Consider the following 23,110-nt stretch of genomic DNA (forward strand, 5'->3'; position numbering starts at 1 on the left):
ATACAACTTCGCTAGGATACGCACGAGAATCTCGCTCCTTTCAACTCACGGGAAATCACTTGTTTCGCGCGCGTGGACCACCTTCAACTCGTCGTCGTCCTCCGTCGTGAGCTTATACATCAGGTACGCGATACTTAAACCGAACGCCATCACGATCGCTCCTTGCAGCGCGAGCGGGATCCCTCGTCGTCGTCGCTCATTCGTCAGCAGTCCTGCGTGAGGGGCGAGTGCGAAGTCAGTCGTCGTCCAGATGGACTCATCGCATCGAGCGCTTCGGGAATTCTCCACGCATTTCGTCACCACACGATCGACGAGGGCGACGGAGACGAACGCGCGCGATCTTGACGCACCAGCGTCCTCACTCGGCCTGCTGCCGTACATGCTGGCGCCCGCGTTCGACATATGCGCCGGGGTTGGAGCGAAAGAATGAAGACGACTTTTAGTGTTCAGAAGACTCGCATCGAGCGGACGAGTCGAGTGAGCGGCGTTTTAGACATCGATGGAGCGCGACTTCGGGTGTCTCAGGCGACGGCGCTGGATGTTTTTCGATGAAATTCGTGAATGAATCATAAACATCTACTTGTCGCGGTTGAAGAGACCGCGCATGAACCCGGAGGCTTTGCCGACGACTTGGTTCACCTGCGACTTGGCGGCGATGGAGTTGTACAGGGCGGACTCGAGATCCGCCTGCTCCGGCCGTCGTTGCATCGCCCCAACCTGTTCAAACTCACCGTTTTCCTTGACTAGAATTCTCCAAGGTGATCCCGCGGGGGCGCCGCCCCGCACGCACTTGAACACCGCGCCCTCGAGCGTGGAGCCGAACATCGTGGCTTGAATGCTCAGCGGCAGGAACGAGTACACGACGACGAACGAGTGCGTGAACTCCTCGACGTCGCTCATCGGCTGATCATCGATCCCTTTCTGTTGTCTATCCATCGCGTTCGCCAATCCACCGTCACCGGCGTGCGCCCACTCCACGTTCACTCCGACGACGGGCCGTCCGCTCGCCGCTTTACACTTCTTCATAGCCGCCTCGACGCGATCCGCCGGCACCCCCACCAACGCCACCACGCCCTCCCGCGCGCCAGCCTCGACCACCCCCCACGCATCATCCACGCTCACGCTCTCAAACCTAACCCCCTCGTCCCCACTCGCGATCGCGCACGCCTTCGCGCTTCCGAACACGCACGTCGCGTCGCTCGCCAAATCCCCCAGCGTCCCGACCGCCATCTCCACCATCCCCTCATCGCTCCCATCGCTCACCGGAAGCTCCACCGCGAGGCGCGCCCGCGTCGTCTTCTTCGTCCGTCCGCTCTTTCGTTTCGTACTCCCGCCCTCCCGTCGCTTCATCGTCCCCTCCAGTCCCTTGACGATCGCCAAGTGCGCTTGCTCGTACGCCGCCGTCTTCGATCTCGGTGGATTCGTCTCCGTCTCCCGCGACGCGCGCGCCGACGCCTCGCGCGCGATCGACGCGCGACGCTTTCGCGCGTCGCGCGCGCGCACCGCGGGCGCGGTCACCGCGCGCATCGTCGCGCGCGCGGGCGTGACGAACGCGGCGGTCATCGCGTCCACCGCAGGCTCGGGCGCGATGCGCGCGATGAGCACCGCCGCGCGCGCGCGCGCGAGCGCGCGAACGCGGAGAGATGGTCGACGCCCGGTCGAGCGTCGAGCGACGACGACGCGGGCGACGGAGACGGATGGGCGCGGATCGAGCGCGGATAGTCGGTCGATGGATGAGACGCTTCCGGACGGTCGGGTGAATCGATTCACGACGAAGGAGAGCGGAGAGCGACGGCGGGAGCGGGCGGTGATTGGATTCTGGCAGACGTTCGCGGAGCGAGCGAGCGAGGCGCGAAGGAAGCACTTCGACGGACGGCGGACGACGGATGGGAAGGCGAAGGCGAAGGGACGGTGAGCGGGACGGATTTAAACGAACCTGACTTCACGCGATCGCGCGCGCGGACGCGGGTATTAATATAATAATCACTGCTTGAGTTGGTTTCGTGGATTCTGGGGCGAGCGATCCCAGAGCTTGCTCAGGAGGTCGGCGTATTGCTGCTTGCGCAAGCCGGGCTTTTCGAGCTTCAACTCTGGGAGCTTTTCTGCTTCAAACGCGGCGTACGCCGCCTTGCCGCTCAGAGGCGCGGGTGAGGCCGAGCGCTCGCCGATTGTGAGCGCCTCGAGCGCGGCGTCCATGCCGCTGGCGACGCCGACGTCTTGTTTTCTATTTTCGTTCTCTCGCATCACGATGGCGTCCGTCTCGTCCTCGTCTTGAATCTTTGCCTCGACTTTCTTCGCCGCAAACTTTGCTCGGAGACGCGCCTTAGCGTCCATCTCCTGCCCCTTCATGAGATCGAACTGCGTGACTTTCTTCTTCCCGTCGCGTTTGGTGCCCCACTGCGCCTCCTCGGCCGCGGCTTGTCGACGCGCCTCTTCCTTCGCCGCCGCTTTCGCGTCCGCCGCCGCGGCGTCCGCATCCGCCCGCTGCGCCGCCTTACTCTTCTTCCCATCCCCAGCCGCGGCCCAGTGCGCGTCCTCGGCCTGCTTCTTCTCGCGCTCCGCCTTTTCCGTCGCCGCCGTGAGCTCGCGCTCGGTCTTTTGCGCGCGTCGAACGTTCGCCTGCGTTGAAGACGTCGACGCGCTGTTGGTCAGTCCAGAGCGGTGGTGATGATGGGCAAAGTCTTGCGCGAGAGCGTCGTCGTCGACGACGCGAACGAGCTTTGGGCGCGCGCGAGCGAGGACGAACCGTGGATGGCATGATGCGTGACGTGCGCGCGCGAAAGTTGACGTGTGCGCGCGCGAAACAGTGACGCGGCGTGAGGGTCGACGCGGCGCGCGGCGTGCGACGGCGCGGAGAAGCTCTCCGACGAAACTTGTCTAATTGTATACTACACGTCGCGCACGAGATGCACGAAGCCGAAACGTGTTATCGCGGCTCTATCGTTCACGTTGAAATCACGGCGGCGCATCGCGCATGCTCTCGATCAGCCGCACATCTGCCTCTGCCAACTCCTCCTCAGCCGACTCCATCGAGCCCGGCAAACCGACGCCGCGGCAACAATCCCGAACGACGTACACCTCGTACCCCAACCGCTTCGCGTCTAGCGCAGTGTATTTCACGCAAAAGTCGTACGCCAACCCGATCACGAACACGCGCTCGACGCCCTCGCTTTCGAGGTACGCGCGCAAACCGGTTTCCGTCTTTCTATCGTTTTCAAAAAACGCGCTGTACGAATCCACCTCCCGATCGAACCCCTTTCGCACCACCATCGACCTCGATGGAATCGGAAGACTTTTGTGAAACTCGCACCCCTCGGTGCCCATGACGCAGTGATCCGGCCACAGCGTCTGCTGCCCGTAACTCAATTCCGTCACGTCGTACGGCTTCGCCCCCTCGTGCGCGCTCGCGAAACTCGCGTGTCCACTCGGGTGATAATCCTGCGACAAGATCACGCGCTCGAACGCATCTACGCATCGCGCGCACGACTCCACGATCTCGTCCCCTCCCGGGACCGCGAGCGCGCCGTTCGGCGGCACGAAGTCATTCTGGACGTCGACGACGATCACGCAATCCGTCCCCTTCCGACGCTCCCTCGTCCTCCCCGCGTCGCTCGTGACGAGTCCGAGCGTCGACGCCTCGTGCACGCCTCGCACGGCACCGAGCGCCGGCATCGCGTCCACGCGCGCGCGCGTGTGCGGCGTCGTTCGCGCGCGGTATCTTGACAATTTCACCCGAACGCGATGCGATCGCACGCCGCGCGCGCGAACGACGCCGCACACCTCGACGCGCGCGACCGAATGGCGAGCGCGGCATCGGGCCTGGCCCAAGTGCGGCACCTCGGCGGGAACGTCGGCCGAGACGAGAGCGAAAAGGCGACGAAAGATTACGAGGAGTACTTCGCCGAGGAGGATGACTCCAAGCGCACGGGGAACTACGCGGACGTGGTGAACAAGTACTACGACCTCGCGACGTCGTTTTACGAGTACGGATGGGGGGAGTCGTTTCACTTCGCCCATCGGTACAGGTGGGAGACGCTGCGCGAGTCGATCGCGAGGCACGAGCATTACTTGGCGAGCAAGCTCGGCGTGAAGAAGGGCGATCGCGTGCTGGACGTCGGCTGCGGGGTCGGTGGACCTCTGAGAGAGATCTCGGCGTTCACCGGTGCGGCGGTGACGGGGTTGAATAATAACGCGTTTCAGATCGCGCGAGGGGAGACGCTGAATCGACGAACCGGAAGACACGATCACTGCGGGTTCATCAAGGCGGATTTCATGAACATTCCGTGTGACGATAACTCATTCGACGGGGTGTATCAGATTGAGGCCACTTGTCACGCCCCGGACGCGGTGGGGTGCTACTCTGAGATTTTCCGCGTGCTCAAGCCGGGCGGAGTGTTCGCCTCGTACGAGTGGTGCCTGACGGATGAGTACGACGAGAAGAACCCGGAGCATCGGGCGATCCGACAGGACATCTTGCTCGGCAACGGATTACCGACGGCTAGAACGACGCATGAGGTGTTGGACGCGCTGGAGAAGGCTGGATTTGAAATTATCGAGGAAGAGGACTTGGTGAAGACGGCTGACATTGCTTGGTACGAGCCCATCGATCCGTACCGACGCTGGTCGCCGTTCCGCGATTTCTGGTCCTTCAAAACCACATCTTGGGGTCGCAACATCACCCACTACTTCGTCCTCGCTCTCGAGAAACTGGGTATCGCACCCAAGGGAAGCGTCAACGTGAGCACGTTCTTGAAGAAGGGTGCAGATGCGCTCGTCGCCGGGGGCAAGACGGGCACATACACGACCATGTACTTGACGGTTGCGAGAAAACCGTTGTCGAAATCTGAGCTTAAAGCGGAGCTCAAACGGGCTGCCAGCACGCCACGCAAGCGATGATGAGATACGGAAGTCGCAACCGCGATGCGAAATGTTGTCACGCTCTAGACAATTTGTGAATTTGGAATTTGCGAAATACATAACTTAGTGCGTGCGTGCGGACGTATTAGGCCGTTTCAGGCGCTGCCATCTCTTCTTGGACTTGCTTCGCCTTCATTTGAACGATATCTTCCGCAAACTGTTCAAAATCTTCGGCGCGTTTAGCTTTGAATGAAGCCCTCGCGACAGAGCATTCTTTCAGAGATTTTTCTCGGTTCAACTCGAGAGCATCCATGACCCTCACTCGCTTTTTGGACTCACTTTCAAGAACCTTATCCGCCTCGGAAGTTTGACGCTCGAGCTCGGCGATGACCTTTTCTTGCGCCTTTTTGGCGTTTTCTTCCTTTTCGGCCAAGACTGCGGCGGCGTGCGCCGCTAGCGCATCGGCTTCTTCCTTGGCCTTGCGTTCAGCTTCAGCCTTTGCAGCCTCCACTTGCGCCTTTCGAGCAAGCTCTTCCTTCTTCTTCTCGTTCTTTTCCTTTTCCACCGCGATGCGAGCCTTTTCCGCAGCTTCTTCGGCCTCTTTGGCTTTATATTCGGCCTCCTCCTTCTTCCTGAGAGCTTCTGCAGTCTCGTTTTCCGCCACAAGACGCTCTTGCTCAGACGCCTCAGCTTCGACGAAGTCGACTGTCTTTTCAGTCTCGATGACTTCGACTGGGTCGGGATCTTCGGCCTGATCGCTGATGACGCGTCGTTGTACGGTGCTAGCCTTTTTCTGGGCATCGGTCACCACAGCACACACTTTTTCGACGACGCCGAGGATGGACGTAGCAAAGATACAGTCCTTGTTCATGAAGAGATTATTGAAACGCTCAGCGTATGCCTGAAATTCCGCCTCGGATCTCTCGGTCGCAATAAAGACCGCGTCTCGCGCCTCCTTCAACGCTGCGTTCCAGGCGGCTTTCGCGGTGTTAAACTTGGAGAGTGCGACTGCTTCGACGGGCGCCATCACGTGCTTGTGAGCTTCTTTCTTGTAAGTGGTTTCGGCAGCCGCCAAATTTTTTTCTGCTTGAGTGATGGTCTTCAAAGATTTAACGTACTGATCGGCGTCAGTAGATATGCGCTCAAATTCACAATTCATCTCTTGCTGGAGCTTCTCAATCAATGCCTTGAATTCTTCGACATCTATATCACCGGTGAGCGCCTCAATCTTGTCGTTAAACTCCGCCGCCGCCTTCTTGAGAGCCTTGTATCCATCCACCTTCTTGATCAGAACATCTGCAAAGTCGTTGGGGCGATTCGGCCCAAAAATAGTGCTGATGTACGGAAGGAAGTCTTGTAAGCTAAGCGTGAGCGAGATCGCGTGGCGCTTCATTTCGTCCGTGGCGTTGTTCATCGTCGTGAAAGCTCCCGGAAGATCGGCGCCAGCTCCGCTGACCGTCTTTGCTGCGAGTATCGCCACTTCTTGAGCAGTGTACGTGCGCTTCTTCATCTTTGAGTACGCGACGGAGTTGGCGCGCTCGAAAGTCGCGGCGAAGGCCTTCTCTTGCTCTTCATTCTTGGAGTGACGCTTTTCCTGACATTTCTTCGCATACTTGTCGAGTTCGCCAATGGCGCGCTGGTACAACGGAACGAGAATGTTGTGTTCAACCTTCTTGCTGCCATCCTCGATGGCTTTCTTCGCCTCTTTGAGGGCGTTGTCCATCTCAGCTCGCTTGTTCACAATTTTCTCTTCATCTCTGCTAGTCATCATGGCGTACCGGTAGGCATATTCCGCCTTTTCGTAAGCCTCGTAGACGTGCCAAGTCTCCTCAATCGAATCGATCGCTTCGTCGATGGTATCGAAGAAGGGGCCAGTGATGTACTCAACGTGCTCCTTATGCGCTGCCGACGCATTTTGCACCTGTAACGCCACGGTTCGTAGACGCTTGGCGCAGTTGTCGTTCGCGTGGCAGTGCTTGCTCCAGTGCATCAAGACGCTGTAATCCATCGCCACCGTGGACGCCGCCCACGACTTCCAGAGCGCGTGCTGTTCATACAGCAACTCACGAATAATTTCCAATCGCCGAGCCTTTTCCGCCGTCTCCGCGTCGAACTCGCACTTCACGAGCGCGTACTTCGCCAGCTTCGCCCGCCGCGTCGCCTTCGCCGCCGCCGCCGCGCTCGCCTCCAGCGACGTCGACAGTCCCGCGACCACGGCCTCCGCCGCGTGTCGTCCCTGCTCCACCGCCCGATCCGGGAGCGACAGGCACGCCCCCATCGCCACCGACGTCCACGGATGCGCGCTCGGTCCACGCGCGCGTCCGTCGCTCTACCCGTTCGCGCCCGTCTCTCCACGCGTTCGCACCGTCGCCGCGCACGCGCGCGCCGCGCTCGCTCGCGCGCTCGGTCGCGCGCTCGCTCGCGCGCTCGGTCCCGCGCGCTCGCTCGCGCGCGCGCGTGCGGCGCGGACGATCGCGCGACCGACGACCGCGGCATCATTCGGTGTGGGCCCGTGTCGAGTCATGACTCCAGGGTAGAGGGACTCGAGGACGACCGAGCGACGACGCGCGCGAGGACGACGCGCGCGATGGCGCCCGCGTCGACGACGACGACGACGACGACGACGACGACGACGACGACGACGACGACGACGACGACGACGACGCGAACGCCCAGGCTCGTCCGTCGATGCCCGGCGCGCGCGCGGGACGACGCGCTTGCGCGCGCGGAGTGCGTCGTCGCGCTCGGTGTGCCGGCGCGCGCGACCTCGACCGTGATCGCGTCGCTCAAAACGTGCCCGCCGCTCCCGGAAGAACTGGCGCACGTGAAGCGGGCGCGGAAGTCCGCGGGAGGCGATGGAGGGACCACGGACGTCGTGCTCAAGGCGCGGACGATGGGAGGGGGGGCGAGCGCGCTGGAGGACGCGCGCGGGTGCGAGGCGACGCGGACGGCGGTTCTGGAGCGACACGCGGACGTCGTGCGGGAAGTGGCGTTCGTGAGCGTGCCGAAAGAAGCGCCGAGCGATCGGGAGGAGTGGAAAGCGGCGTGCGAGGTGTGGCCGGTGAGTTTGATGACGTCGACGGAACGCGAGGCGGAGACGGTTACGGAACGTGAGGCGGCGTACTTTTGGAAGTGGACGAAAAGGGCGTGCGCGAGCGCGCCGGTGAACGCGAACGGGGGGTGTGGAAACTGTGCGATCATCGTCGATCCGTCGCGAGACGAAGAAGTGGCGCGAGGGGTGGATGAATCCAGGGCGCACCCTCTGCGACACGCCGCGATGTGCGCGGTGGACCTCGCGGCAAAGCTCGACGTGGAGAAGTATCCGGAGAAGGAACACGTTGAGGCGTTCGTCGAGGCGAGGCGCGTAGAGAAGCTCGAACGCGATAGAGAGCGCGCGGAATTCGGCGATGATAAGAAGCGCAAACGCGAGAAAGCGAGCGGAGCGGCAGTCATCGAATTCATGGGTCGTCCGTACCTGTGCACGGGATACGACGTGTTCCTAGCGCGGGAGCCGTGCGTGATGTGTGCGATGGCACTCGTGCACTCTCGACTTAAGCGTGTGATTTTTGCCGCGCCCGACGACGTGAATGGCGCGCTCAACGGACCGTCGGGCTCGCGCCGACTTCACGGCGTGCAGAGCTTGAATCATCATTATTTAGTGTACTCGTTCGATCTCAACGAGGATGATTTGCGCGCGATTCGCGAAGAAAGTAATTAGCAGAGAGGGTGAGCAATGTTTTAGACATAGGTTGTTGGTATAAAAAGCTAGGCAAAATGCAAAAACGCAATTTAAAGGTCGGTGATGCAACCTTGTGATGCACTCGCAACGAGCTTGCAGTACTTGTAAAGCGTGCCCGACGAAGCCTCCAGCGGCGGTGCTTTCCAGGTCGCGCGACGCTTTTCCCACTCGGCATCGGTTACATCGACAGCGTTCATCGTGCGCTTTTCGGCATCGATTTCGATGATATCCCCATCCTTGATCAAACCGATGTTACCGCCAACTTGCGCCTCCGGAGTGACGTGACCGATGACGAAACCGTGCGAACCACCAGAAAACCGACCGTCAGTAATGAGTGCACAATCCTTGCCGAGACCGGCGCCCATAATAGCGGACGTCGGCGTGAGCATCTCCGGCATACCCGGACCACCCTTTGGCCCTTCGTAGCGAATGACGATGACGCTACCCTTGAAGGATTCCGAGTCCCGCGACAGCGCGTCGAGCATTTCTTCTTCGCTGTCATAGCACTTGGCGAAACCCTTGAAGTACAAGCCTTCCTTGCCCGTAATCTTCGCGACGGAGCCCTCTTGAGCGATGTTACCGTAGAGGCACTGCAAGTGACCAGTCTTCTTGATCGGCGTGCTGACCGGAAGGATGACTTCTTGGCCAGGCGTTAAGTCGGGGCAAATCTCGAGATTTTCGGCTAACGTCTTACCGGTGACGGTCATGCACGAGCCATCGATCATGCCCTCTTTCATCAAATACTTCAACACCGCCGGAGTACCGCCAACCTTGTGCACGTCCTCCATCACGTATTTGCCGGACGGCTTCAAGTCAGCAATGAACGGCGTCTTGTCGGAGACGGCTTGGAAGTCGTCGAGGGTTAACTTGATACCAGCAGAGTGCGCCATAGCGATCAAGTGGAGTACGGCGTTCGTGGAACCGCCGAGAGCGATGACGGTGACCATGGCGTTCTCGAACGCTGCGCGAGTCATGATGTCTCGCGGCTTGAGGTCCAACTCGAGAAGGTTCTTCATGGCGGCGCCTGCCATGAAGCACTCGTCCATCTTGAGCGGATCCTCGGCCGGGATAGAAGAAGAGTATGGCAGCGTCATGCCGAGCGCTTCGATGCAGCTCGCCATGGTGTTGGCGGTATACATGCCGCCGCACGCGCCCGAGCCCGGGCAAGAGTTGCGCACAATGTCCCGACGCTGGTCCTCCGTGATCGCTCCGGTGACGAATTGCCCGTACGATTGGAACGCAGAAACGATGTCGAGCGTATCACCGGTCATTGAAGAAACACCCGGGCGAATAGTACCTCCGTAAATCATCAGTGATGGGCGGTTCAATCGCGCCATGGCCATGATGGTACCCGGCATGTTCTTGTCGCAACCTGGGAGAGAGATGTTCCCGTCGTACCACTGTCCACCCATCACCGTCTCGATCGAATCTGCGATCAAATCACGCGATTGAAGCGAGAAAGACATCCCGGGCGTGCCCATGGAGATACCGTCAGAGACGCCGACGGTGTTGAACTGAAAGCTCACCATGTCCGCCGCCTTGACGCCCTCCGCAACCTTACCGGCGAGGTCGAGCAAGTGCTTGTTGCACGGGTTACCTTGCCACCAAACCGACGAAACACCAATCTATCGAGCGAAAAGCGCGTCGTCTCTCGTCAGTCTCCACCTCTTCTCGCGCGCTGTAGTCAAAAAGCGCGCTCCGTGAAAGCTGTCTGCGCAATCCGTTCTCCTCCCGAGCGCGCCCGCGATTTGTCTTCGCTCGTGATCGCGCCCACCTGCGGCTTGTTCATGTCCGCCTCCGTGAGACCGGTGGCGTACAGCATCGCCTGCGACGCTCCCTGGGACTTGGGCTGGGTGATTTTCCGGCTCCACTTGTTCAGGGCGTTCGCGTCGCCCTCGGGCATGACGACGCCCGGTTGGTGCGCGCGCGCGATCGTGCACGCGCGCTTGGCGTTGGCGAGGGAGTAGCGTCGCGCATCGGTTGATCGAGCGACCGGGGCGGTGCACTGCGCGGCGAGAACCATGTCGTCGGGCGACTGGAAGTGCAGGGCGGGTTGATTGATGAGGGTTTGTTGGAACACAGGGTTTGCGGGACAGTTAGAGCGGAGCGGCGTTACAACGTCGCGGCGGCCATGCGGCCGGTGAGGGAGTCCACGGAGCTCTCCTCGGTCTCGGAGACGAAAGGAAAGACGGCGGGGGAGGTGGGAAGGCGGGCTGTGAGCACCTCGACACCGTCGTCGGTGCATACCATGGTGTGCTCGTATTGCGCGGAGCGAGAACCATCCTTGGTCACTGCGGTCCAACCGTCGGGCCAAGTGACGTCTCGCCATTCGCCGAGGTTGATCATGGGTTCGATCGTGAACGAGTGACCCTTTTTCATCGATCCCGTCGCTTTGTTGTTCGCGTAGTGCGGAACGTTCGGGGCGCAGTGGAAGAGCGTGTTGATGCCGTGACCGCAGTACGTCTTCACGACAGAGCAGTCGTTTGCATTCGCGTGGCTGGTGACGACGTTGCCGATATCGCGGTATCGCGTTCCTGGTTTCACAATATCGATCCCTCGCCACAGGCACTCCAGGGCAACCTTGAGCAAGTGCTTCGATTTCTCATCCACGTCCTCGGGCTTGCCGACAAGAACGGTTTCGTTCAAGTCGCCGTGATAGCCGTAAATATACGCCGTGACGTCAATATTGACGATATCACCCTTCTCCAGGGGGCGAGCGTCGGGGATTCCGTGACAGATTACCTCGTTCACGGAGATGCAACACGATTTCGGGAAGCCGTAGTAGTTCAACGGTGACGGGTAGCCCCCGTGTGCGGTGATGTAGTTGTGGCAAATGCGATCGAGTTCATCGGGAACGACGCCCGGGCGAATTGCTCGAACGACCGCATCGAGCGCACCTCGCGAGACAATACAGCACTTGTGCAGCTGCTTCTTCTCATTTTCGCTCAGCTCGTGCATGACCTGTTGTAGACGAGACTCGGCTTCCGATTTGGGATACGACGTCTCTGCGTAATCCGTCTTCACAACGTCCTCCGGGACCGCGAGCAGACCGCGGAAGTATCGCTCGTCGTGCGAGATTTTCGCCGGTCGTAGATCTCCCGTCCACTTAAAGTGAGGCATCTTCTCCGCGCGATCCATGCCTCGGTCGGTGCAATACAGCCACTGGGTCTCCTTCGTCGGCGCCTCCGGCGTGCTCTTCGGCTTCATCGCCCAAATCGACGGCGCCGCGGGATCGACGACGCGATCATCCATCTCCAACATCCCACCTCGCACGACGGCGAACCGCACGACGTTCGTCGAGCACGGTAGACCGACGCTCAGGACGACGCCGAACTCCTCTTCCCCCGTCGTCCGCGCGCACGCCTCCTCGAACGCTCGCACGTCCTCCTTCGCCAGCCCACACCCGATCGCGCTCTCCACGTCGCTCGCTGAGACCAACCTCGACCGCGTCGCGATCGCTCCAACGCGCTTCTCCGCCGGCGCGTTCGCCTTCGCGCCCATCTCCAGCACGCGCTCGAGCGTCCCGCACGCCGCGAGCGGCGCCTCGAAAAACACCGCCTTCCCCTGCATCTCCCCTGAATCGCCTCGCACCGCCCTCGCGAACGCCTCCGTCGACGCCTCGTCCGCGAACAACGCCCTGGCGAACGCCGCGGCGGCGTCGCGCGCCGCCGTCGCCGCCGCCATCATCTCGCCCGCTCGCGCCGTCATCGCGTCTCACCGCGCGCGCGTCGCGCGTTCCCACGCGCGCGTCCCGCGAGCGACGTCCACCGCGCGAGCGCGCGCGCGCGGACGACGCGTTCGAGCGCGCGCGCGTCCCTCGCGCGCGCCGCGTCGACGGATGCCGCGCGGTGGACGTCACGCGGACCTGGCGTCCCCCCAATGACGAGTCACGACTCGTCACGCCACACCACACCACGCAGATAACGACCGCGCGACGCCCCGCAGGGGGCGACGCGCGACCGACGCCCGACGCCCGCGTCGCCGTCGCGTCGTCCACGATGGCCGTCGCCGCGCGCGCGCGACCGAGCGCGCGCGCGCGCGCGGGACCGCCGGCGCGACGCGGACGACGCGACGGGCGTTTAAAAATGAGAGAATATGCTCTTCGCGCCGTGGGCGACGCGAGCGACACCGACGCGTCGCCCTCGGGCGAGGTCTTCGTCGCGCGCGTGCCCCTGGAGGGATTCGAAGGCGTGTCCACGGCGGCGGCGGCGGTGTTCGGCGCGCGGGGGGCGCGGCGAGCGAGCGACGCGCATTGGATGGTTTTGGTGCGACACGCTGGGGACGACCACGCGAGCGTGTACGATTTTCTGCCGACGTCGCCGAAATCGCCGGCGACGGCGGCGAAATTGTTGGCGGGACGTGAAGTGCGGGGTGAGATTCGATCGAGACGCATGGCGGGGGTGCCGGCGCGCGGAAGGCGGTGCGTGCGGGTGGGGACGACGCGGGTCGGGTTGGGCGGACGCATCGGAATCGAGAGCGCCATCAGCGATTTCCACGCGAGGTGGAACGCCGAGGAGTTGAAGCTCGGGACGAATGACTGCAGGAATCACGCGAAGGAGCTCGCGAAGTGGTTGACGTGCGATTACGGACAGGGTTTGGAGTTCGATGTAGGGGAAAACGGGGATATGACGTGTCGACAAACGGAGGAATTTGCGACCGAGGAAGAGGACGACGTCGTCCCCGAGTTTGTTCCGGAGCCGACGATGCGTCCGCGCTCGACCGTCGCCGCCGCGGCGAGATCAGAACGGAAGGAGAAGAAGCGTCAAAAGAGCAAGGGTGCGAAAAAGTCACCCAAAAAATCCTGAGCTCCCTCTCGCGCGCGCGCGCACGCCGTCGCTGTTTGTTGTGGAAAAGCACAACCCTCATTCGACGCCACACCCCCGCTCGCGATGCGCTCGATCCATCCCTCGGGCGTGCTCCCGTCTGGGAACGCCCTCGACGACCCGACGGAGGCTGCGATCCGTCGAGCCCGTCGCGACGACGGTCTGGGCGACCTTCGCGCGTTGCCCGACGCCTCGCTCCTCGGTCTGCTGGAACTCCTCACCGACAGCGACGACGGCTGCGCTGCGCTGTGCGCGCTCTCGAGGACGAGCCGCGCCATGCGGGCGTTCGCGACACACGATGACCTATGGAAGGCGGCGACGCTGGAGCGATTCGGCGGCGATTTCACGTTCACGAGCGGGAGTTGGATGGCGACGTACGCGGCGGCGGCGGCGGCGGCTGGAGCGAACGAACGCGCGGCGAAACGAGCGAAACGATCGAGCGATTGCGAAACGAGCGCGAGCGTACGGACGGAAATATATAGCGACGTGCTGTACCAGCGGTACATGTGCGCAGGGATGGAGTTGGAGTCGGAGTGGACGGATTCGAGTCGGTCGAACGTCCCGGAGGCAACGCCCTCGATGACACTCGAGGAGTTCAGAGAGCGTTTTGAATCTGTGAATTTGCCGGTCGTGATCCGAGGAGGATGCGCGCACTGGCCCGCAATGAAGAAGTGGTCGCGGGAGTGGTTGTCCGAAAAGTTTGGGAAGACAAAGTTCACGGTGGGTGGGTACGAGATGGCGTTAGATGATTTTTTCGCGGTGAGCGAAGCCCGAGACGATACGCCACTGTATCTTTTCGACCCGAAATTCGGTGAAAAAGCGAGCGAGCTCGCGGGTGATTACGAAGTTCCCGAGTACTTCGCCCAGGATGATTTCTTCAAACTTTTGGGCGACGACAGGCCGCACTTTCGGTGGTTAATTATCGGCCCAGAGCGGAGCGGCTCAATTTGGCATCAGGATCCCAACGCGACGAGCGCGTGGAACGCCGTCGTTAACGGTCGCAAGAAATGGATCTTATTCCCGCCGCACGTCACACCACCCGGTGTACATCCATCGGCGGACGGCGCGGACGTTTCTCAACCCGTATCGCTCGTCGAGTGGTTCATGAACTTTTACGAAGACGAAGATGTCCGTCCTCGGCTCGAGACGGTGTGCGAACCCGGAGACGTTTTGTTCGTCCCGTCCGGATGGTGGCACCTCGCGCTCAATCTCACCGAGTGCGTCGCCATCACGCAAAATTACGTCTCTCTCGCCAACCTTCCCAAGGTTCTCAAATTCCTCGACACCAAGTGCGAAAACTTGATATCCGGCTTGGACCGCGGCGGCAGACGATCCGCGCTCGGCGACGACTTCTCCGCCGCCCTTCGCGCCTCCGCCGATCCCAATCTCATCGCCGCCCTCGACGCCCACGAGCGCGTGCGCACGAACGCATCGTCCAAGAAAGCGTCCGCCTTCGCCCACGCCTTCACGGACGCCACGTCTTCCTCCTTCTCGTTCGCCTTCGATTCGTAGCCAATGTGAACGTGGTCTCGTCGCGAGTTTGCCGACGTCACGTCCCAACGCACGTCCCATCGCACGGCACTCCGCCTCGCGCGCGACCCGGACTCGATCGCGATGTCCAGCGCGCGCGCGCAGACGAAGACGAACGTCCACGGCTCCGTCGCGCGTGGACGCACCGCGCGCGGCGGCCGTCGACGCGTCGTCGCGACACCGAAGAGCTCGAGCGCGCCGACGGATGGTGTCGTCGATTCTATCCCGAGCGCCGACGCCGCGACCGCGACGCGCGAGGCGAGGGAGAGCGAGCGCGCGTGGGATTTGCCTCGGAAACCGTATCGCGCGGGCGACGCGCCGGCGCCGGGGACGTGGTCGCCGACGAATCAGACGATCAAGGATTGGCGGTCGCTGTATCGAAATACGACGCTGAGCGTGACGGGCGACGGCGAAGGGTACGTCTTGGACGAGGCGTGCGTCTCGGGGACGATCCCGAGCGAATTGAAGGGGACGCTGTTTCGTAACGGGCCAGGTTTATTGGAGATTTATGGGAAGAAGTTGAACCAGTTCTTCGACGGCGACGGGTTGGTGTACTCGACGACGTTTCCGGGCGACGGGTCGGTGAAGTTTAAGCACAACTTTGTGGGCACCAAGGGCTTCACCGAGGAGCAGGCGGCGCAGAAGATGATTTACAAGGGCGCATTCGCGATCGGTAATCCAAAGGGCGACGCGCTGTATAACCCGTTTGATTTCGACGTGAAGAATGTGGCCAACACGGGAGTCGTGAACTGGGGCGGCGAGACGTATGCGCTCTGGGAGGGCGGCAAGCCGCACAAGATGCGATCGGATAATTTAAAGACTGTTGCTGAGGTGGAGGAGGTGCTCGGAACAAAGCTTCGCGTGCCTCAAATGGCGGCGCATTACCGGATTTGGGAGGGCGAGAGTGAGGAGGAGAAGCGCCTCATCGCTTTCAGCATCGAGAGCCAGGCGTCGTTCCCGCAAAACGTCAACCGAGCTGCATTTTACGAGTGGGACGCGCAAGGCAATTCCGCGGTGGTGAACAACTTCGACGTTCCCAACGCAACCTTTGGCTTCTTCCACGACTGCCTCGTGACCGAGAACTGGTACTTCCTCTTCCAGAACCCCACGAGTCTAAACCCGCAAAAGCTGTTGACAGAATACATGTTCGCAAAGTGTGCGCTGGCTGAGACGATTTGCATGGTCGACGGCAAGAGTGCCATCCTTCACTGCTTGCCTCGCACCGAGAAAGCGCGTAAGATCGGGCAAAAGGCGATCGAACTCAAGCCGCAATTCTTTTTCCATCACATCAATGCGTTCGAGCGCGACAACGGTGAGATTGTCCTCGATTCCTTGCCGTGGGTCTTCATGGACTTCTCTATGAACTTGGACTCCGTCAACCCGTCGTTTTTCAATGGCGGCTCGAGAGTCGAATACACGCGATTCATCGTCGATCCGGTTCGAGGTAAATGCAAGCAAACGGTGCTCAACAATCGCGTCGGCGAGTTCCCGACGATGAACAACAAATTTGTTGGTCGCAAGCACACGCACGCGTACACCGCCGGGACAGTGGTGAAGGATGACGTCAAGTGGGGTCCGAACCAGTGCTTGGTAAAACACACGACAGATCCGGAGACGGAGGCCCCGGTGAAGGAACAAGTTTGGTACTACGGTGAGCGATGCTTCGTCCAGGAGCCCATCTTTGCTGCTCGCCCGGGAGCGACCACTGAAGACGACGGTTGGATTTTGCAAGTCGTCAACGATGCGGGTGAGGAAACGTCGACGCTACACATTTTCGAGGCTACGGACATCACGAAGGGCCCAATCGCGAGCGTTCTCTTCAAGGACGAGCACTTGCCGCCGGGATTGCATGGCATGTGGTCCGAGGGCACCGTGTACAACTAGTCGAACAAGCAGCGTGTTAAATTGTAAGCTTCCTTAAAATTACCGGTATGTCTACAGTGGCGCGTGGCCTAATATTACGGTTCCTCCGCGTATCGTTCGGGCTTCGGAACGTCGGGCGGGGGTAAAAGACTGTGATTTACGTCAGGTCCGAGCTGCAACGCTCTTGTCCAACATTCTTCGGGTAATATCATCGTGCACATCTCCTCTGAGCACCCGACCAAGCCCTCCATGGACTCTTTCGAGAGCACGTAGCACTCCTTTGTGTGCATCGACTGCTCGATAGTTATATCGTCTCGTCTCTCCAAAATGATCGGCTGCGAGTTCGATGGATTCGCGATGCGTTCGTACTCCGCGACGGTCCAGTGGAACCATCGCATGAGGAAAAGCCTGAGCGTGAGACCGTGCGTGCACAGGATCATGTTCGTATCTTCAGGAAATCGCCCGGCGTCGATATCGCGCACCATATGGTCCGAGAACATTGTGATCCGGTCGTATACGTCGGCCCCACTCTCGCCGTTAGGAAATCGATAAAAGAATCTCCCGAACCGATGCCGCTCACGCTTCTCCGCCTGCTTCGCTTCGTAATCTTGAAAGTTTCCAAAGTCTTGCTCGCGCAACTGCGGCTCCTCTCTGACGCCCAAGATTCTCCTCCCATCGAAAGCTTTCGCGATCCCGATCGCAGTCTCCTTCGATCGACGATACGGCGACAGATAAAAGAACAGCTTGTAATCCTCCCCGGTCTCATCCATCATATCTCTCAGGCGCCGTCCCGTGGTCTCCGCCTGGTTGTGCCCCGTCGCCGTCAACCGAACCTGCGAATCCGGCGTCCTCGTGTACTCGCTCTCGTCCACGTTCCCGAACGACTCCCCGTGTCGAACCAAGACGATCCTCCTCGGTAATCTCCGCGTGCTCGACCCGTACGAGTACGTCGGTTCGCCCACTAAGAAGTGCTGGCCGCTCGAGCAGTCCTCGTTCATGAATTCACTCCGCGCGTTCTCGTCACTCGTCGCGTCGCGCATGAGCGCCTCTCCCGAGGGTACCGACGACCCATCCGATACCGCGCGCGCGATCGCGCGCGATCGTCCGCGACGACGCGCGCGCGTCGTCGCGACGGCGGCGCCCGGCGCGCGCTGCACCGCGCGCATCGACTTCTGTCGTACAATCCATCGCGGTTCCCCATCACGGCGCGACGTCTCCGTAGTGAGGCACCGATCCGCCCGTGTGTGCAAAAACGTGGCGACGATTCCACGTCAGCGCGCGAACGATCGGCTCGAACGCCGCGTCGACGGCACCGCTCGACGCGCGTCGCGAGCGATGATGACGACGACGATGCCGACGCGCGCGATGCCGGCGCGCGCGATGCCGCGTGGGCGGGCGCGCGCGCGCGGGAGTGGACGGATGATCGCGCGCGCGAACGCCGAGCGACAGCGAGACGAAGCGATCGACGACGTCGCGCTCGGGATGGAGCCGTGCCTGGTGGGATGGGCGGATACGGACTCGAACGGAGAGGATGTGTACTGCTGCGAGGAACCGGGCGGGGGCGTGCGATGCGTCAGCGCGGGTGAGAAGGTTGATTGCGCCATCGTTGAGGACGACGAGACGGGCGAGCTCACCGTGGATTGCTCCACGATCAAGCGGGCGGAGTCGTGAGCGGCGCGTTATTTAAGCTGTGTTAAAAGTCGCACAAGTTACGCGCTGCTCGCTTGTAATGTGAGAAAACGCGCGAAATGTATTAATCGATTCGGGACGAGCGGGTCGTCAAACTATCAATGTGTTAAAAAAGGCTGTAGCTACGCGGTGTCTCTCGGCACTCTCACTTCTTCGGGGCAGGACGGGCACTCTTCTTCTTTTTGTCCTCATCCGATTTTCTGATGTCGCGCCTGATCTGACCAATCATGAGCGGTCGCAGAACAAACGCCTGGAAGAGGAAGAGCGGAAGCATCCAAATCTTGTACTTGTTGTTCGGATCAAGCTTCTTGCCAGCCTTCTTGTGATCGTACTCGTAGCTTTCCTTCGCGCATGCCATTTCCACCATCGTGCCTACCATGTCCGTCAACCACGGTCGCTCGTTGACGACCTTCTCCCCCGCAGCGTTCGCCTTGCAACGCGAACCGTTTTCAATGAGTGCAAACGGAAGCGTCAAGTTGGGCATGCCCAAAGTCTGACGGATAGCCTTGCGGTACTGCTCCACGCGCGCGTTCACAAATTCTTCGTACGGTTTACCGTCCGGTGGCGTCGTTTGCGCGTGCGAAAAACCGAGGACGGTGCGTTCCCAGAGCTCCGCGCCAAAGTTTTCAGCCAAGGCGGTGAAAATCGCCCTGTCCGAGTTGTCCACTCTCCACGTGTCCAAACGATCGGTGAAGATGAAAGCGTCCACCTTGCGACCGTTCAGCGCCGCGCGCAGTGCCATAAGCCCCCGCGCGCTGATTGAATCACCGTCGAGTAAGCCCGGGGTATCCAAGACGTTGAGCGTGAAGCCCGCCGCGACGCGTCCCGCCAAGAGCGGACGCGCATTTTCCGGTTGAAACGGCGAGCTTGGCGCCACGCGCTCGTTCAGCAGCGTGTTCACCGTCGAAGACTTCCCCACGCCCTGTTTACCGATGAAAATCACCGTCATCTCGTTCACGTTTCGCTCTCGCAGCTTCCCGAGCGTCTCCAGCAACGCCTGCTGCGTCGCCGCAGGCATGGAGCTCAGCCCCACCCACTCCTTCGGCCCGAGCACGGGTGCCGCCTGCTGCGCCTGCGGTTCCACATCGCGACCTTCCGCCCCTGCGTCATCACGTAATCGTCAGTCATCGAGCGTCGTGAGCGTCGTCCACGGGTTCGAGAACAACCCTCGAGCGAGAGAACCCTAAGAACCCCCGAGCGCGCGTTCGCGATCGCGCCGTTCGCGGTCGCGACGAGCGCGCGAATGGACTCGGTGCGCGCGGTCGAGATCACGCGTCGCACCTTCGCCCTCGCTGGAGACGTATTCGTCTTCGCTGTATTCTTCGTCGCTCATGTCGAGATGAGTCGCGAGGGAAGATGTGTGGGCGAAGGCCTCCGAGACTCCAGACTGGAGGCGCAAAGCGGAGCGGGATCGAAGGCGCGAGAGGCGATGAGAGCGATCGAAAAAGCGAGGGACACGATGCGAGACAATTTGAATCGCGAGCGAGAGCGATGCGATGGATGAACGAGGGCTATGGCGGTGATCCAAGTTCTGTTGGCTCTCAATACACGGCTTCACCGTTCCGAATCGGCGTATTATGGTACAAAATGTGTGCTCACGAGACAATCTCAGTTCGGTAGAGGCATATCAGGTGGAGGCATAGGACCTGGACCATGCTGGGGGGGCATGACGGCCGACATCATGCCGCCGTACATGCTTCCACCGTACATGGACCAAACGCTCGCCGCGCTCGTCATGGGCATGACCATCCCGGGCACCATCGGCGGCATGACGCCGCCCATGTACATCCCCGATTGGACGGGCGGATATTGCTGTTGGTACATCGATGCGATCGCACATTTGGTCGCATTGTGTCGCCCCCAGCTCAATCTGACCCGCTTGGAGCCTATCATACTCCCGTGTAAGTTCTCAATTGCTTCAGTCGCATCTTGACGGTCAAAAAAGTGCACGAACCCGCAGCCCTTCTTCGGGGTCGCCTTGGCGTAAGCAATTTCACCGAACTCTTCAAAGACCACCCGTAAATGTTCTTCCGTGACGTTATGGTCGAGATTACCTATAAATATTGTCGTATTTTGTGGATCCATATCCTCAAAGTCGTGGAACTTCGTAACGTCGATGACGGGCTCTGGCTTGCGTTCGAACGCGTTGCAGACACGCATTTGACGATCAGATGAGCCACATCGCGAGCCTTGAAACGCCGATAGAGCGGTCATGTAGTCTTTCTCTGTTTTGAAGTCAACGAAGCCGTAGCCCTTCGGTCGGAACGTCTTGAGATCAACGACAACCCGAGCGTTGTGTGCAGTAGAGCACTTTGATTTGAAGTGCTCGCATAGAATAGTCTCGTTCACATCGGAGCCAAGATCGCCTACGAAAACGCTGTAATCCGCAGTTTGTACGTTTCCATCGTCCACGATATCGGTTTCATCTTGTATGTCGGCTTCATCTTCCATATCAGCCTCAATTTCTGGGGAGCCTTCAGAACTGCCAGACTCGCTTCTCGGAGCCAGCACGGAGCGAGAGCTTCCTTCGCTTTGCTTTGGCGTTGTCGGCGCGGAATACATTTTGACTGCATCTTCTTTCGTCGTCATCATCTCGTTTACTTGTCGTTCGAACTCGTCGGATGTTTGAGCAGACGCCCCGGACTTCGGCACGGCCCAGTTCAGCGTGTACCCGTGCAGCGTTCCCGGCATTGGCTGCCCGACAAAAGTTTTGAGAGCGAATTCAGCCTCATCGCGAGAGTTGAACTCGATGAAGCCGTATCCCTCGCTCAGGCCGGTCGCTCGGTTTCGAATGAGCTTGACGTGCGCGAGAGATTTCCACACGCTCGAAAAAGCGTAGTACACGTACGCCTCATCCATCCAATACGCCAGGTCCCCGATCCACAGCGTCTTCCTTCTCGAGATCGCGCTCTTCGCCGCGAGCACGGTCAACTTGGCGCGTTCTTCCATCGTCAACCCTCCGTCGTCCGTTTCGCGCGTTCGCCCATCGTTCTCGACCGCCGACCGCACGCTCGGCGTCTCCATTGTGCGTTCGCGTTCGAGCCCTCCGAAACGCCTCCGACGTCCGTCCGTCCCGTCGCTCGCGTTCGCGCTCGACGACGATGAATACGTTTCTTCCACCCTCGCTCTCGTCGCGAAGTCGTCCGCGCGCGCGTCGTTCGATGCCGTCGCGCGCCGCGCGCTCGACGGGATATTCCCATCGATGTCGACGGTTACCGCACGGAATATTCCTCTCGAGACTCTCGACGAGTCGCGACTCGGTCGTAGCGGCGCGTCGAGGGGGTGAAAAACCGGTTCACATCACCAGCGCCCCGCGCGTTTGTGCGCGCGGGCCCGCGACGGGCGCGTTCGCGCGCGACGCGCGACGCGTCGACGGCGCGCGCGCGGAAGGGGGGGGGCGATGTCGACGGCGACCGCGCGTTCGTGCGCGCGGACGACGCGCGGTGGAGAACGTGGGTGGGAGGCGAAACGACGCGTGAAAGCGTCGGGCGAACGGATGTCGACGCGCGTGACGACGACGGACGACGACGTCGTGGTGTGCACGGGCGGGCTCGGCTTCATCGGATCGCACCTGTGCGAAGGTTTGGTCACGCGCGCGCGCGTGGTGGCGGTGGATTCGGTGGACGCGCGCGGGCCGTATCCGGAGAGGCACAAGCGCGCGAACGCGCGCCGGCTCGAGGCGCTCGGCGTGGAGGTTCGGGAGATGGACGTGGCGAGCGACGCGACGGCGTTCGAAACGCTCGTGCGTGATTTAGGGGGGGGTGGACGACGAAGAGTCGCGATCGCGCACTTGGCGGCGCGGTCAGGAGTCGGTTCGGCGAACGAGAATCCGGCGGGCGCGACTCGGGCGAACGTCGAGACGACGGCGGTGGTGATGCGAGCGGCGTCGAGCGCGGGCGTCGCTCGAGTGGTTTTAGCGTCGAGTGGATCCGTGTACGGCGAGGCATCGATGACGGCCGAGGGTGCGCCGCGCGCGAGCGCCGTCGGTGACTCAACAGAGCACCCGAAATCTGCGTACGCCGCGACGAAACGCGGAGCCGAACTCTTGGCTAAGGTGTACGCCGACGGTTATGGTCACGTCCCGGTCGTCGTTGCGAGAATTTTTACCGTATTCGGACCGCGAGGTCGTCCCGACATGGCGGTCTGGCGTTTCATCAAGGCACTCGAGGAGGGGAAACGGCTCACGCGATTTGGAGACGGGAAGAGCACTTGGAGAGATTACGTCTTCATAGACGACGTCGTCGATGCGTTGACGCGAGCGCTCATGAACGATATCGAGGTTCCATTTTCAATCGTGAACGTATCGGGAGGCGCGCCGGTGTATTTATGCGAGGTAATTAAGGCGTGCGAGCGAGCGTGTGAAAAACACGGCGCCGTGGACGAGTCGCCGCCGCGACCGGGCGACGTCGGCGGCACCTTTGGAGATATATCGTGCGCCGAAAGAACGCTCGATGGTTGGCGACCGACGACTTCACTTGCCGACGGTCTCGCTCGCACGGTAAAATGGTGGCGAAGCGCCGACGCGGATGACTATCGCGAGCCGTGACGTCGCGCGCACTTTGCGAATTCCATCAACTACACGCAGACTCTCTTAATACACACCCTAATC

General features: G+C 60.9%; 18 protein-coding genes across 18 annotated transcripts; 8 read left to right on the top strand and 10 right to left on the bottom strand.

Moving 5' to 3' along the window:
• Positions 1-45: 45 nt before the first annotated feature.
• Positions 46-402, bottom strand: OT_ostta03g03790 (unnamed product; the record flags this gene model as incomplete). Its single annotated transcript, XM_022984827.1, has 2 exons — positions 46-212; positions 351-402. The coding sequence occupies 2 exons, from the start codon at positions 400-402 to the stop codon at positions 46-48; spliced, it is 219 nt and encodes a 72-aa protein (XP_022838552.1).
• A 174-nt stretch (positions 403-576) lies between these two features.
• OT_ostta03g03800 (Domain of unknown function DUF1995) lies at positions 577-1,527 on the bottom strand (the record flags this gene model as incomplete). Its single annotated transcript, XM_022984828.1, has 1 exon — positions 577-1,527. The coding sequence occupies one exon, from the start codon at positions 1,525-1,527 to the stop codon at positions 577-579; it is 951 nt and encodes a 316-aa protein (XP_022838553.1).
• Positions 1,528-1,729: 202 nt separating this feature from the next.
• Positions 1,730-1,915, top strand: OT_ostta03g03810 (unnamed product; the record flags this gene model as incomplete). Its single annotated transcript, XM_022984829.1, has 1 exon — positions 1,730-1,915. The coding sequence occupies one exon, from the start codon at positions 1,730-1,732 to the stop codon at positions 1,913-1,915; it is 186 nt and encodes a 61-aa protein (XP_022838554.1).
• Positions 1,916-1,983: 68 nt separating this feature from the next.
• On the bottom strand, positions 1,984-2,758 carry OT_ostta03g03820 (Isochorismatase-like; the record flags this gene model as incomplete). The annotated part of the gene is made up of 2 exons (XM_003078238.2): positions 1,984-2,619; positions 2,747-2,758. 2 exons carry the CDS (start codon positions 2,756-2,758, stop codon positions 1,984-1,986), a joined length of 648 nt encoding a protein of 215 aa, XP_003078286.2.
• Positions 2,759-2,955: 197 nt separating this feature from the next.
• Positions 2,956-3,672, bottom strand: OT_ostta03g03825 (Isochorismatase-like; the record flags this gene model as incomplete). Its single annotated transcript, XM_022984830.1, has 1 exon — positions 2,956-3,672. One exon carries the CDS (start codon positions 3,670-3,672, stop codon positions 2,956-2,958), a length of 717 nt encoding a protein of 238 aa, XP_022838555.1.
• Positions 3,673-3,798: 126 nt separating this feature from the next.
• On the top strand, positions 3,799-4,896 carry OT_ostta03g03830 (Methyltransferase type 11; the record flags this gene model as incomplete). The annotated part of the gene is made up of 1 exon (XM_022984831.1): positions 3,799-4,896. One exon carries the CDS (start codon positions 3,799-3,801, stop codon positions 4,894-4,896), a length of 1,098 nt encoding a protein of 365 aa, XP_022838556.1.
• A 106-nt stretch (positions 4,897-5,002) lies between these two features.
• OT_ostta03g03840 (unnamed product) lies at positions 5,003-7,135 on the bottom strand (the record flags this gene model as incomplete). Its single annotated transcript, XM_003078240.1, has 1 exon — positions 5,003-7,135. One exon carries the CDS (start codon positions 7,133-7,135, stop codon positions 5,003-5,005), a length of 2,133 nt encoding a protein of 710 aa, XP_003078288.1.
• A 309-nt stretch (positions 7,136-7,444) lies between these two features.
• Positions 7,445-8,575, top strand: OT_ostta03g03850 (Cytidine deaminase-like; the record flags this gene model as incomplete). Its single annotated transcript, XM_003078241.2, has 1 exon — positions 7,445-8,575. The coding sequence occupies one exon, from the start codon at positions 7,445-7,447 to the stop codon at positions 8,573-8,575; it is 1,131 nt and encodes a 376-aa protein (XP_003078289.2).
• A 71-nt stretch (positions 8,576-8,646) lies between these two features.
• On the bottom strand, positions 8,647-10,619 carry OT_ostta03g03860 (Aconitase/3-isopropylmalate dehydratase, swivel; the record flags this gene model as incomplete). The annotated part of the gene is made up of 2 exons (XM_022984832.1): positions 8,647-10,221; positions 10,371-10,619. The coding sequence occupies 2 exons, from the start codon at positions 10,617-10,619 to the stop codon at positions 8,647-8,649; spliced, it is 1,824 nt and encodes a 607-aa protein (XP_022838557.1).
• Positions 10,620-10,708: 89 nt separating this feature from the next.
• OT_ostta03g03870 (Peptidase M24, methionine aminopeptidase) lies at positions 10,709-12,280 on the bottom strand (the record flags this gene model as incomplete). Its single annotated transcript, XM_003078244.1, has 1 exon — positions 10,709-12,280. The coding sequence occupies one exon, from the start codon at positions 12,278-12,280 to the stop codon at positions 10,709-10,711; it is 1,572 nt and encodes a 523-aa protein (XP_003078292.1).
• Positions 12,281-12,594: 314 nt separating this feature from the next.
• Positions 12,595-13,401, top strand: OT_ostta03g03880 (unnamed product; the record flags this gene model as incomplete). The annotated part of the gene is made up of 1 exon (XM_022984833.1): positions 12,595-13,401. The coding sequence occupies one exon, from the start codon at positions 12,595-12,597 to the stop codon at positions 13,399-13,401; it is 807 nt and encodes a 268-aa protein (XP_022838558.1).
• Positions 13,402-13,485: 84 nt separating this feature from the next.
• Positions 13,486-14,931, top strand: OT_ostta03g03890 (JmjC domain; the record flags this gene model as incomplete). The annotated part of the gene is made up of 1 exon (XM_022984834.1): positions 13,486-14,931. One exon carries the CDS (start codon positions 13,486-13,488, stop codon positions 14,929-14,931), a length of 1,446 nt encoding a protein of 481 aa, XP_022838559.1.
• A 102-nt stretch (positions 14,932-15,033) lies between these two features.
• OT_ostta03g03900 (Carotenoid oxygenase) lies at positions 15,034-16,833 on the top strand (the record flags this gene model as incomplete). Its single annotated transcript, XM_022984835.1, has 1 exon — positions 15,034-16,833. One exon carries the CDS (start codon positions 15,034-15,036, stop codon positions 16,831-16,833), a length of 1,800 nt encoding a protein of 599 aa, XP_022838560.1.
• A 74-nt stretch (positions 16,834-16,907) lies between these two features.
• On the bottom strand, positions 16,908-17,810 carry OT_ostta03g03910 (Phosphoglycerate/bisphosphoglycerate mutase,active site; the record flags this gene model as incomplete). Its single annotated transcript, XM_003078247.2, has 1 exon — positions 16,908-17,810. One exon carries the CDS (start codon positions 17,808-17,810, stop codon positions 16,908-16,910), a length of 903 nt encoding a protein of 300 aa, XP_003078295.2.
• Positions 17,811-18,192: 382 nt separating this feature from the next.
• On the top strand, positions 18,193-18,483 carry OT_ostta03g03920 (unnamed product; the record flags this gene model as incomplete). Its single annotated transcript, XM_003078248.2, has 1 exon — positions 18,193-18,483. One exon carries the CDS (start codon positions 18,193-18,195, stop codon positions 18,481-18,483), a length of 291 nt encoding a protein of 96 aa, XP_003078296.2.
• Positions 18,484-18,646: 163 nt separating this feature from the next.
• OT_ostta03g03930 (P-loop containing nucleoside triphosphate hydrolase) lies at positions 18,647-19,834 on the bottom strand (the record flags this gene model as incomplete). Its single annotated transcript, XM_003078249.1, has 2 exons — positions 18,647-19,602; positions 19,783-19,834. 2 exons carry the CDS (start codon positions 19,832-19,834, stop codon positions 18,647-18,649), a joined length of 1,008 nt encoding a protein of 335 aa, XP_003078297.1.
• Positions 19,835-20,109: 275 nt separating this feature from the next.
• OT_ostta03g03940 (Nucleotide-binding, alpha-beta plait) lies at positions 20,110-21,525 on the bottom strand (the record flags this gene model as incomplete). Its single annotated transcript, XM_022984836.1, has 1 exon — positions 20,110-21,525. One exon carries the CDS (start codon positions 21,523-21,525, stop codon positions 20,110-20,112), a length of 1,416 nt encoding a protein of 471 aa, XP_022838561.1.
• Positions 21,526-21,901: 376 nt separating this feature from the next.
• On the top strand, positions 21,902-23,047 carry OT_ostta03g03950 (Nucleotide sugar epimerase; the record flags this gene model as incomplete). Its single annotated transcript, XM_003078251.1, has 1 exon — positions 21,902-23,047. One exon carries the CDS (start codon positions 21,902-21,904, stop codon positions 23,045-23,047), a length of 1,146 nt encoding a protein of 381 aa, XP_003078299.1.
• Between the last annotated feature and the right edge of the window lie 63 nt (positions 23,048-23,110).

Source organism: Ostreococcus tauri, assembly GCF_000214015.3.
Source record: "Ostreococcus tauri WGS project CAID00000000 data, contig chromosome 03, whole genome shotgun sequence".
In the NCBI taxonomy this organism is placed as follows: Eukaryota; Viridiplantae; Chlorophyta; class Mamiellophyceae; order Mamiellales; family Bathycoccaceae; genus Ostreococcus; species Ostreococcus tauri.